Raw genomic sequence first — 13,529 nt, forward strand, 5'->3', positions numbered from 1 at the left:
GAATCCCCAGTTATCTTTTAATTGTGATTATTTTTATGAATTATCTTTGTTTTCCTCGTCTATGTTGGCATCTGACTCTAAGCTATACATGTGAATAGCTCCAATTTGATCATCATTATTGTTGCTAATGTGAGGTTGGGGGTGTGAGAGGCTGTAAGTAAGAGGGGGAGTGTGCCCATACTTAAAGGCGGATTTTTAACGAACCACTGCAGCTTTGCAGAACCAGTTTTTTTATTTATGTATTGGCTAAAAGCAACATTATCATGATTTAAATAAATAAAGATAGCTCAAAAGATGATCAGAGTGGAACTTTAAAGTTTTTTCACAAACATTTTTTTCTTTATAATCTAATCTGACCTTTAGTTTTATTCTGAACCGGAATATAATTTTCTTTAAAAAAAATTAAGTAAAATAAACACAAAATGCACAGAATTTATTACACATGCTCTCCTACACAATACAAAACCATGAGGTAGAAAGAAGTGATGAAAGAGGACACGAGACAATGTCACAGTCAGGAGACTTTAACATTTTCAAAGAAACAGGCGGTCTCATACAATAAATATGTGAGCTTGAATGCAGCTGGATTCATGTGTGTTGCTCCACTTCATGTTGGCTGTGAGGACATGAGTAGAATTAGCAGCTTAATGTCACAGCATTTCACGCTATTCACCACCTCTGTCTGCCTGGGGGAAGATTAGATTATGTTGCGTGCGTGTTCCTTTTCTTTTTTTAACCTTTTAAACCACTTTTTTGTTGCCTTGTTCATTCATGTACTCAACAAGGCATGCGTTGATTAGACACAAAGTGACCGGTTCAAAAGTTCCTGTTCCGAGACACTAAAAATGGCCAACTCTTCTTTTTCTGCTCTAACTCAGGCCTGTACATTCATTCATTCTCAATTTAAATTGGACATATTTGCTTTTATATCACTAAAGTTCCATCCAGGTGTATGAAAACCGGTACAGCATTTCTGCACACTGAGATATAAAGTCTATAAAGTATGTGCTGAGAGAGCAAATTCAAAAAGATTTTAAGTAAATTGCACAGCTCCCACAAATAATTTAACAAAGACTTCTTTTGTGGGTTTCTTTTGCTCCTGTAGCTCATATTTATTAACAAACTCATCTTTGGGAGTGCGAAAAAAACTTTAATGTGTTAAAGTTTTGGAATAAAATCTTCATTTTAGGACTTCAATACACATATTGATGATGACAAATGAGAGACTCCCATGCAGTGTGTCTTCTGCGCCAAAAAAAATGATATATTCAAAGATTCTGAGAGCTGCAAATACAATCAGCAGAGCAATGATGGAAGAAGAGAAGCATCTTTTGAGAAAACCCATAAACGGCGCCCTACTGAGTTATCTTCTTAAGCAGATGATGGGAAATTCTGTGATTTCCTGTCTTACGTGTAATGAAACATTGCTGTAATGTAACCTTATTACAGATAAGTCACCAAATAACACTCCTGCTGTTTTAAATGTCGGATTCAGTTTGTCAGAAACCTGACGTGCGGAGCTAATACCACATGCATAAGAAAGCCAGGGTGGAAAGCAGGTCAGCGTATTCACATGACCATCAGTTGGTCCTTCGAAGGATTATGCTTTGAAGTCTGAGAAACAGACAAAGTGTTTTATTCCTCGCAGAAGAAGCCTGAAAGTCCTCTCTGCTGATGCTGATGTGTTCATAGATGGGTCATGTTTGTTGAATCATCGTCCCTGTCGTCTTTGAGGGAGTAATTTCTTCCAATGTTACAGAACATGTCCCCACCTATAGTAATGATGTCCCTCTTATCAGCTGGCAGACTATAAATTCTCCCCCCTGAATGCCTTCTCAGAGGCAGCAGGTCTATTTCCACAGATTCAATTCTCAAATGTAATGACACGGCAAGCTCATTTGTGGAGTGCCTTCTTGCTGGCAGAAAATCTGACTTTTCTGAGGACTGCTGGTAAGGAAACATAGAGTTTTCACACACACTGGGACTGGACTGACACCAGTCTGAGATGCTGGGGTCCGACCCAGCACGGCTGTCGGAGCAGTCTCGAACCTTCTGCCCCAGTCTTTGTCCTCTTGCTAAGCTCAACAGCCGAGGGATGGTTACCTTGGAGACAGATGCTCCCATAGCGTCAGCGATATGGTGGCGCTCAACTGATGTCACTTTGCTGTCTGTGATCTTTGCGGCAGGGGAGGCCACCGCAGCCGAGCCGGAGAATGAGGAGGTGCTGAAGAGAGAGGCAACTTTCTGATAGTACCGTGTCCGTATGACCTTCGCAGAGCGATACAGATCTCCAATGAAGCAGTAACAGATCGGGTTGAGGCTAGAGTTTGTCAGGCCCAGCCACTGAGCAAACGGCCGTGTCTGCAGAAGCCAGGACGACGGCTTTGGCTCACAATCGATCCAAAGGTCAACCAAGTAGAGCGGCAGCCAGGATATTGCAAACAGGAGCACCAGACACACCACCATCTTGGCGATTTTCTGTCGCGTCTTCAGACGGGAGGTGTGAAGGGCTTGACTACGTGGATCTAGATCAGCAAAAGTTGATTTCTTGCCTCCCCATAGTCTCCTGCCCGTCAGGAAGCCGATGGTGAGGTTAAATGTCACTGGCAGACAGTAGAGCATCACAAATAGCAGCACGCTGTATCTGTAAAAGGAAAATAGAACAATTAAAAGAGCAATTTTTATCCTATATCATAATTCATTACTTGTGTTTTTCTCAAACATAAACATTTTTGAAAACAACCCTAAATATTACACTACTTTGACAAAAATCAAAACAAAAGAATTTATAAAAGAGAGAGAGCTGTCAGGGATGGTGGTGAAGGACCCAAATGCAGGCGACAAGACTCGGTGGAGGAAACTTAAACATTTACTAAATAAGCTTAAACATGACAAAACCGTGGGAGACCGAACCAGTGACATAGCAGAACAGATGACCAGACAATAATGAACTGAAAAAACAGACACTTAAACACACTGAAGTTGATTAACTAAATGAAGACAGCTGTGGATGATTAAACCTGAACGTAATGAGACTGACAGGGAAAACAGAACACGACACACAAAAGCCCAAACACAGAATCCTGACGTTGAGGAGCAACCCTGTGTTATATGTCCGAATCCAAACCAACAAAATACTCATTCCCACGTCATCACATATTTGGTTATGGACCCCTCCACGTCACTTTTTGACGTGGCAAGTTCATAAAATCAAGGGTCAGCAACCCTCGGGACGGAGAACCGAAAACAGTACTGGATGCAGTACCACACGCGAACTGGTCCTCATGATGCAGCCAGTGTCAGGTTAGGGTCAGGGTACTGGTACTGGATTAGGGTACCAAATTCAGTACCAGATGTGGTACCCGACACGACCCGGGCCTGGACGTGGTACTGTACACAAACCAGTACCCAGTTAGAGTTACGGTACCGGTACTGGGTTAGGAAAACAGAAGGGGGAACCGAGCCCTCAAAGAGGGCAGGTTCAGTGCACACTCCATGTCTGGGAGCAGAGCCCCAGGCCCCCCATCCCAAGTGGTATAAAAGAGATGAAGTTTGGATTTTTCCAATGATCATGGGGGTTCAAATTAAGATTTTTTTAGGGCAAGGGTCTAATTAAGGTTAGGGCCTAAGGTCAGGCCTGTCAGCCAGGGCCCCTGAGGTTAAGGTTAGGAAAAAGGGGCCTGGTTGCAGCCTTAGATCAAGTGCTGAAGCCAGTGATTCAGCATGGAGGAGGCCGTACAAGCTGGCCAATTAGCTTTATCCTTCAGCGTTTTGAGTAAGGGAGGTAAAAAGTCGTTTTTCTTTACAATATAAGCATTTAAGAGGTTTAAATTGGACCTTTCTGTTTCTGGGAGAGACTGAGAAAAGTTTATCAGAGGGATGTGAATCCTGGCTCCAGGGAACACATCCCAAGCTACACCCATGGCCCTCTGGATCTGCCTCTTAAGCCATGGCTCCTGCTTCCTATTGTCCATCCCAAATGACAAAATTACTGCTGTGGGTTCACATGGCATGTTGTTTTACGCAGGATGGCAGCTGCGTGCTGGAACGACGTTCCAGGATAGCTGTCCACCTGCACGTCAGATTAATATCAAAAATATTAAAATATTAACTCAAATGAAAATAAATCCTCAAAAGAGAAATTTTACTTAATAGTGACCCATTTTCTAAAACTTTTCCGAGCCATTGCAGGCAGAAATAGCTGTGTTCAGGAAGGATTTACTGTGACAGTACCAGAGTGTCACTGTGTTATGAAGAGAATGATCAAGGGTTCCTTTATAGAATTTATCTCATGTAGCGTCCTTCTTTGAACAATCAGCTCTAAAGGGTAAAGAGAAGAATCCAGAAGTTAAAGGTATGCTGATAAGTGTTTATGACAAAGTGTATCATGTTAAAAGTAGTTTTAATGAGCCTGCATTCATCCTGTGTTTCATTGTTGCTCCTCGTTTGTCTGTGGCTCTCTTTTTACATACCATAATTCCCGGCTATAGTGGCCGTTTGGTTCAGTTGTTCTGCTCTGAGCACAGACCGTATACAGACTGTCAAAACTCAGAGTGAGCCAAAGTTAAGTACGATTGGAATCAACACCAGAACCCCTTGAAAGATGGGTCTGAGAGCAGTTCCTGGTCCCGGACTAGGGTCTGCTTGAGTGTATACAGAATCGAAATTTGCTACGAATCATCCCAGGAAACAAACTGGTTCACTTGAAGAGAACCAAATGTCTCCTGTCTAAATGTACACTTAAATTATAGTTGTTGGTTTGGAAAGAATCTTGAATTCTATTAAAGAAGCACAACCAGAAATGGAATTTCCTTTTAAAAGTATGTACTTATTACTATACTAAGTGATTTTACAAAGCACTGCCTAAAAAATAGTTTAAAGTTGGGGTAGATCTTTAAAGATACACTCTAACTATCTTTTGACCAATTATAAAATTGTTCCCAGTGGTCTTTTTATTATGATTTTGGTGTTTGTTTTTAGCCAAAAAAAGGTGTTATTTTCCAGGACATAGTTTCTGCAGAGCAGCAGTAGTTCATTAGAAATTTGCCTCCGAGTTGTGATTGGTGCAACCCCATTACCCTTACCCTCCCCATTGCTGAGAGATGGCCTGTGGCCTGCCCGTTGCATTTTCTATGTCACTCTTTTTCAAACAGGAGCTGATTCACAGTGAGATGAATAAAGAAATACTCAGAAATAGAATTTTGAGCTTAATTTTCTTAATATATGTCCTCTATCATCAGGCTAATGCCAAGAGAACATGTTAAAAAAATCCTTAATGAGTCTAAAAAGCCATTTGTGAGGGAAATTAAGGTAAAGTGTTCCCTAAGAAACAGTTTTGTTCTGCTTAAGCAGTTTCTAACTAGCCTCATTTTACCAGATATTTAGTAATATTCCTTTTTTACCAACATGTTTCACTATGTTTTATTTTTGCACCACAACCATGGACATATGAACACCGGACAGATGTTAGATTAGATTCTGCCTGGCTAAAATGAAGGCTGAATTGGGACAGGTATGTTTCTTTTTAAAATATTGCACTGAACTGCTGTGCATTATTTTCACTAATGAGCTAATTTCATGAAATGAAAATGAATAATTAAACAAAAAAATCCCTCCAAACAATTTTCCATCCAACTATGTTCTTCCGCTCCTCCGGGACCGGGTCGCGGGGGGCAGCAGTCTAAGCAAAGATGTCCAGACTTCCCTCCCCCTGTCACTTCCTCTAGCTCCTCTGGGGGAACACTGAGAAGTGCCCAGGCCAGCCGAGAGACATAGTCTCTCCAGCGTGTCCTGGGTCTTCCTCGGGGTCTCTTCCCAGAGGGATATGCCTGGAACATGAGGCATCCAGACCAGATGCTCGATGTCTGTAAAGAACTGCTTCCCCTTCATGAAGCGCCAACAATGCTGTTTACACCTGTATTTCAATAATAGTTTAGTAATATTTTTGCATCAAAATATGAATTGTCAACGTGAAAGCCAAACTGCTTTTGAAACCAACTTCCAGTGGTTCATTTGAGGAACTTGATCTATTTGTGTTTTAAGGTTTGGGTTCAATTCAGGAACCCATCAAAACCTAAACTCCAATGGTTCATTGTTGAGCCTGCTGTTCAGCTTTCTGATTGAATAACACCCCTATTGTTGGCTTTGCACTATCATGTTTTTACTGTCACAACAACAAAATAAAAAGTTAAGGTGATAGCACAACCGCTGTCTTGCATCTGTTCTTATAAATATTTAAGTATTTTGCTCAGAAGAATCTTTCTTTTTATTCCCTCTCAAGACATCAGCTGAAGGCCAACCTTCATTAGCTTGTGTTTGCAAGAGAAATAGCAGTTTTCTCACAAAATACACAACAATTTTACGAAAATATTTAACTGCTATCAAGTTTGAACATGGTTTATCATTGGTATATATGATATATGGACAAAATTTACCTGAGATGAAAAGTAAAGACCCCCTCCGATCATCTTTTGATCTACTGTAGAAGCATTCTCAGACGTCTTTTAATAATATTTATAACATTTTAGCCAAAATCAAAAATCCTGTGTTGCTTTCTAGGATGTAGTTTCTGCAGAGTGGCAGGACTTCATCAGGAATTTCCATTGAGTTGTGGGCAGGACTGTTGGTGCAGGGTAAGCCTGTGCTCATTTCCCATCATGCCTTTGTTTACACCCTCTACCACTAGCTTACAGCTCCTCACAATCCCAACTAAACAACAAAAATGATGAGCAACACTGGAGCTATCCAATTGAACAGTCTTGATCCAGATGCCAGATCAGGCGAGGAAAACAAATGCTTACATGGATTTATTCGTCTACAAGTGGATGCATCAGAATAGAGCTGAGGAGGGGGCTCGTGGCCTGCGATTAGTAGCTACAACGTCACAAATACAATCTTTTTCAAAATGATATATATATATATATATATATATATATGCCCTCCATCAGAAGAATGCCACAAGAACAGGTTAAAAACATCAGAACACTTTTTTTTTTTTTTTAATCAAAGTAAGTCTTTAAATCAGTGCATGTTTTTAATTTCAATTTCAATATTTAATTTCAAGATTAAGCTCAAGTGAAACTCCCCTAAGGCTCTTCATGGTTATAATATGGTCAGACTGCCTCCAGGAAGACTCCCACAGGGGTTGTGGGTGTTGCTTCCAGCAGTTCAGACACAATTGGGAAGTGATGCACAGACTAACCCATAAAGGCACAGCAGCTCGAACAGAAAAGGACACAACAGAAGTCATTCCAAACCCCTCAGGGCGCATTCACCAGAGTTCAAATCATTTGGGGGAATAGACCTCCTCCAAACAAGCAGATGTTGTAAGTGTGTGATAGTTTGCTGTCTTAAGACTACATTGTAATCGCAAAGCAAATAAAAATGTGTGTGTGTGTTTAAATCCCATTGGATTATACTAGTCTGAGTGTCTAAAAAGCAGAATCAAATTGCTGTGAAGAAGAGTGTGACAAAAAAATCAGCCACTTATATTCATGTTGGGCAGTCTTCTTCCTTTCAACACACTGTAATTATCATATAGGAGCTATTATTTTGAATGAATAGATGTCCATTCTCTGCCTCACCCTTAATACTGTTGACTCTCTAAATCAGTTTAGCAGAGGTCTAATGATTCATAGAAGAGCTCCAAACAATTATCCACTCATATAAGGACCATAGAATACATACCCCTGTTTGAGGCGATGCTGAGGCCACTCCTCCTGACACACCAAGATAGTGAAGGTCTCAAAGCTGATCTCCCTCCTCCGGTTCATCACCGCAATGGGAGCACACATCACAGAGGATATGGTCCACACCACGCCGACGGTTACCAATATCCGTCTGCGAGTAAACATGGAGCGCGCTCTTAACGGGGATTGAACGCTGTAGTAACGATTCACACTGATCACCGTCAACGTCAGCACACTGGCCGAGACGGAGACGGCCTGTGTGAAGGGCACGGCTCGACACAAGAGGTCCCCGTACACCCAGGAAGTGTATATCTGGTTCCCCAAAGTGATGGGCATGCACACACACACCACTGCAAGGTCACACACGGCCAGGTTCACCAGGAGGCTGCGTGTGGCGCTGACTGCCGCCAGCCGCCTGCTGCGCCTGCTGGTGAGCACTCGGAGAGACATTAAATTCCCAATAAATCCCAAAATGAAGGACAGACAGTACATGGTGGTCAGGGCAATGGTGTTGGGTTCATGGAGGGTCCAGAGCAGCATATTCTCCAAGTCTGTCAGCTCACTAGAAGATATGTTGGAAAGGGTCAAAGGGACAAAGGAGGTGGCGGGCTCCCATTGGGTGGAAGAGGACGTGGTGGAGATTAAAGGGAAGGCGATGAGGGAAGAGTACGGAACAAGAGAAGAGGGCAGCGATGAAGGCGCAGGATGATGAAGAGAAACACTGGGAGAGCTGAAGGTGGGCATCCGAATTAGACCGCTGTGCAAGGATGTGTGGTTGAGTCTTTCCTGGAGCCATGAGGAGAAGCTGGGCTGAACTGTGCTCCGATCCAGTGGTTTGTTCCGGATCTGATCCATGCCATTTCCCAGCAGAGAAAAAAACAGACACAAAGTGAGGTTGGTGCAAGACTGGAGGAAAACCTCAAGACTTTCTTGATCCTCCTCAAAACCAGCCACACAACCAAGTAAGACCATATAAAATCCAAAAGAGGTTAAAATCCTCACCAAGCATGTCACACCGGATTTAAATTCTGCAGTTTCCAGGTGCCACAGAAGTGAGTGGGTAAAAACGTCTCAAGAAAAGAAAAAAAAATCTTTCTTCCACATCTCATGCCACATCCTGTGAGTCAGCTGGAGGCATGGTGTTGTTCAGCCCTGGTCCCAATGCAACTCTTATGTAACGTGGGCACGTTTATTCCTCTGGGGAGTGGCTGCTTGAACCTGATAATCCTCCACAAGACATTAATAGGGAAACCTCCTGCCTCTTCATTGCCCCTTTCCTCTTCACACGTTCAGTCCATCGCAGCGACACCATCAGATCTGTTTAAAGGGACATGGCACATGTCAGAGGCAGCAGTTCTGAAGCTCGTCAAACAACACATCATACTGGGTAAAAACACGACTCAAAAAACGATTAGATCGGAAAAACGTTGCATAAAAAAGTAAGAAAGTTGATTTTTATCTGAAAACTTCACAGTCACTTTCAAAATGTAAATATTAAGAGAAATAGTGCCAAACACATTCCTCACTTTTTGACTTCTTATTTTACCATATTTAGTTAATGAACATCTTTACATTTAAAGAGGATTCACAAGAGAAAACTGTAAGACTGACCAACCCTGAAGATGCATGTCAGCAGTAACCCTTAGGATGTAAAAGGAGGCTGCCAAATGCTGTTTGTAAATCTGCGCCAAAGAGGATGAGGGCAAAAAGAAGAAAAAAAAGATAACCTGACAGTCCCAAAGTTGTTCCTGGGTCCTCTTAGTCCGATCGCTGTGTAAAGATGCTCAGAGACGGCTTGTTAGGAGATCTCTGCTGTCTCTGTCAGCTCTCTGCTCCAGAGATGTCCGCGCTGCTGCCGGCGAGAGCAGCGAGCGCAGCCGCCGCTGCAGGACCGCCAGGAGGAGGAGGAGGAGGAGGAGAAGGAGGAGGTGCAGCAAGAGGGAGGGAGGGAGCAGATGCTCCTCACCGCGCACTCATGTAGACTGCACCTCCCCAAACCCTGCGATCAACCAAAACGGACTTTTTGACTGAGTCAATTTGAGTCAATCCATTCATTTTTTCTTCCTTCATAGACATGAATGCACCTGTGACAAAAACAACTCACATTCCCCTCATGGTTTTGATAGAAAAAACAATGTTTAATTACAAAAAAAAGTTCTGTCTATAATTATGGAATAATTATGTCAGTTTATATAAAAAACATTAAGTTTATAGGTTTGCGTGTCAATACAATGCAAATTATTGTCATTAAAATTACAACTCTGTTCTATGAATGCAAATTAACTGACATTCAATTAATATGCCACCCAGTTCTATGTTTGCCCACAAGTCATTTGTTAATAAATAATAGTTTAAGGTTGTTTAAACTAATGTTTTGACTTGAAATGCTGCAAAAAAATTCTAAAGGTCGTGACTTCAGGCTGTGTTAAAGTATCAGGTGTAGCATGCTCAGAGATATGGTTACAGTGCAGGTTGTCTAGAAAAGGCAAATAGCATCAAACTTGAAGACCTACCCCAATGAAAATCATGTTTTTAACATGTTCTTGTGGCATTTTTCTCATTATGCAGGACATATGCTTTAAAATTGTAGGTGTAGTATTTATTTATTTAAATTCTTGTGTATCAGGAGCAGAAAAAAATACAGTTTGTTACACAAAAAATAAACTGGGTCGGCCGCTTGGTCCCTTCTCCGTCACTTCCTGATTGTCTATAGCGCCATTTTGTGACCCTGTTCTAGTTCATCAACGGCTGTATAGATTTTGTGACAACTTTGAGAAGGTCTGTGAAGGCCCGTCGGGCGGCTCGACAGCTTCAACGGCACCAACAACTGAACCCATTTCAGTGGTTCAGGAAGAAACAAGACATCTTTAGAAATATTGAGAATCAATGAAGCTCTTATGATTGGAGCTGGCTTTAAATGTATTAGTGAGGCTCAGAGCTGTTTCTAGAATTCCAAATGTCATTCCAGAACTTTCAGTAGTGACTCTCAATCTCATCAGTGGGGGATCAGATAGAGCTACAACAATTCTGGCCTTGTAAGAGCAATTTGACCTTTGAGTGCTACTACAGTTACTTGAGCTAAAGATGGCTCATGGAGGGTTTAGACGAAATACAGCTGACCAAAGCAAAAATCCTCTTTCGTCAGTATATTAGTGAGATTCTCTAGGTAAATTATACAACAATTAAAAAGGAGAGAATAGTGTAGTTCTAATAAAGTAGGAAATGAAGATGGAATTTTGTTATAGCTAAATATTACAATAATACTTAAATATATATTGTATTTTATATGAATTGTATTAAAGTTTCAGCATTGAAAGCAGTAAAACTTTGGTGTTAAATTTTGTGAAGCAGTTCGGGTCAGAAAGAATTTGCCACTTGCCCTGTCCTCCTCTTCATCTTCATCATCTTCCTCATTATCTGGCCCTGACTCCACTTTGATGGCTTTTAAACTTCATGGTCTCTCAATACAGATTAAGAGGTACGACTTATATTAAAAAGTGTAGTTTTTGACTTAGTGTTTAAAAAATGAAGACTTCATCTCCCGTTTTATTATACTAGTTAAACGTCAGCAGTCCTGGAGGGCATTTCTTCACATGAAAACCAGCAATCACCATTTTCATGTGGTGCAATCAAAAACAAAGGGCATTTATTTATGCAATCCAGGCCTAGTTTATCAAAAAGTGATTTGTTGATCAGATTTTTCTAAAAATTGATTGCAGAAAAGTATGTGAGGGGACTTGTACCCTAAATATCCACAGTTATTGCTGCCTCAGATATGCAGCGCTGTAAATTTATCAGGATGGTGGTTCTCTTCAGAAGGAAAAACTTGTGGCAGTTTTGTGGATCACATCATTTAAGGTGAACAACAGCATGATAAAGGTTCTGGCAAACAATAGTGAGCAATGTGTCACTGACCAGCGAGAAGAAGAGCGGCAGATGAAGGTCGCCTCCTCTGTCCCGGTCACACTGAGCTGTGAGCTGTTTAACTAGATATCGGATGGTTGCTCCGCACAGCCAAAGGTTGGGTCACAGGTCAGAGTGACCATCAAAGCACATGGCCCACAGGGAGGGCCCATGCTTGTCTAGAAGCAGTAGGGATTGTTTACATTTTACTTTATAAAGGGCTGCAGTAAATCTTACATATATACATTACTAAAAACTAGGCTTACAGGACTATTGATTGTATTGATTTATTAAATATATTTGAATATACAGTAAAAAAATTACAAGACATGGATACATCAACCTAGTTCAGATATAAAATAACACAATGTTTACAAAATAAAGATACAATAATCAAAGATGATAGAAGACGATGCCATAATCTTGATTATTTATAATCATTGTGAGCTTTGGTTTGGTTTTTGTCTGTCATCTTATGGTTTTTGTCATGTTCTGTCCCTTCTTGTCAGTCACACCAGTTTCCGGTTTATCATGATTCACAGTTGTCTTTATTTTAGTTAATTACCCTCAGTGTTATAGTGTCTGGTTTCACTTCATCCTTGTCAGGTCATCTGCTCTGCTGTCACTTTTTTTTTCTTTTTTTTGCCGTGGGTTTTGTCTCATTCAAGTTTATTTATAAAATGCATGAGTTTCCACCACCCCCAGTTCCTGACATGAACAGACATTTTTTTTTTTTTTTTACAGTAATGCATGCAGTTCACACTATCAGATAACGATAAGTCCTAAATGCAGTCTCAAAAATGTCCACAAATTTTCTTTGAGGGGCTGGCTCATGCTTAGGGTTAGGGTGGGGGGATGCCCAGAACTCCTGGGTGGCGGTGGCGAGCTGCTCGTCTGGGGCTGGGGGGGCTTTCCGGGGGTTGGGCCGGTTTGTTTTTAGCTTACAACTAATGAACTTTCAATGATTAGTGTATTAAAATACATTTTTAATATACAGGAAATGTCTCAAGAATGCATCTACTCCACTTTTAATGCTGTGTTAGAAAATGTTCAAGGACAGTGACAACTATAGGCCATGGATTTAGACTTGTAGTATATTTTGAAGCATAATCCTTGTATACTTAACATGAAGTTATGAACTTGTAAAGTGTATTTCTAATAAGTACCTAAAAAGTAAACTAAAAGTGTCTTAATTTTAGTTTTAAAAAACTATGTATAATAAACTTGAATTTCCTTATTTTTGGTAAGGGTTTTGTGTGCGTGTGAACTGTAGTTGTCTTGTGTCCATGATGACAAGTTTGCATGTGAAGATTTTTTTAGTGAACATGTATGTTTGTATGTAAGTAATGGTTGCTTGTAGCTCTATTATCTCTATTATATTATGAATAATCACCGCCCCTTATTCCTTAACATCCATCATCCTCCTTTTCCCACCCCTTTCTCTTATTTTCTTTTTCTTCTTTTCAGTCCACTTCGACACAAAAAGAAAAAAAATACAACTAATATACACAAAGATTAGCCTAAATTACAAAAGAGTTTTATACAAATAAACACCTTGTGTGTCAGAAGACCTATAACCTCCTTTTGTAATAGTAAAATATGTTCAACACAAGAAGCCGTCAGCTCTCATCTGTTTGCAACTGCTGGACAGGACAAGTTAAAAAAAAAAAAAAAAAAATCCACAACTGGTTCATTTTTTTTGCCATGACTAAGTAAAACATTTATTTTACTCCACTCTGCTGAGTTTTTTTAATTAATTTATCTGGCATTATTCCAAAGGCATTCTATGCTTTGCATCGAACATTGAAAAGAACTTTACCTTATTTCAGGCTGATTTTTTTTAAATAAAAAAAATACTCCACCTTGGAATTGTGTGAAACATTTGGTACCTGAGATTCTTTCTCTGCACAATAGGAGTGCGAGCACATGCTGTGTTAC

The 13,529-nt window shown here is 40.6% G+C and overlaps 1 protein-coding gene across 3 annotated transcripts; it reads right to left on the reverse strand.

Moving 5' to 3' along the window:
* Positions 1-308: 308 nt before the first annotated feature.
* On the reverse strand, positions 309-9,821 carry LOC112137175 (galanin receptor type 2). 3 transcript variants are annotated; one of them, XM_024259337.2, is made up of 3 exons: positions 9,416-9,821; positions 7,687-9,005; positions 309-2,644 (listed from the first exon to the last, which is right to left on the reverse strand). In XM_024259337.2, exons 2-3 carry the CDS (start codon positions 8,658-8,660, stop codon positions 1,687-1,689), a joined length of 1,932 nt encoding a protein of 643 aa, XP_024115105.1. In that variant the 5' UTR covers positions 8,661-9,005; positions 9,416-9,821; the 3' UTR covers positions 309-1,686. The 3 variants fall into 3 exon arrangements, with proteins under 3 accessions (XP_024115105.1, XP_024115103.1, XP_024115102.1); XM_024259335.2 differs by having other exon boundaries at positions 9,304-9,821; XM_024259334.2 differs by having other exon boundaries at positions 9,300-9,821.
* Positions 9,822-13,529: the final 3,708 nt, after the last annotated feature.

Source organism: Oryzias melastigma, linkage group LG1, assembly GCF_002922805.2.
Source record: "Oryzias melastigma strain HK-1 linkage group LG1, ASM292280v2, whole genome shotgun sequence".
NCBI lineage: Eukaryota > Metazoa > Chordata > Actinopteri > Beloniformes > Adrianichthyidae > Oryzias > Oryzias melastigma.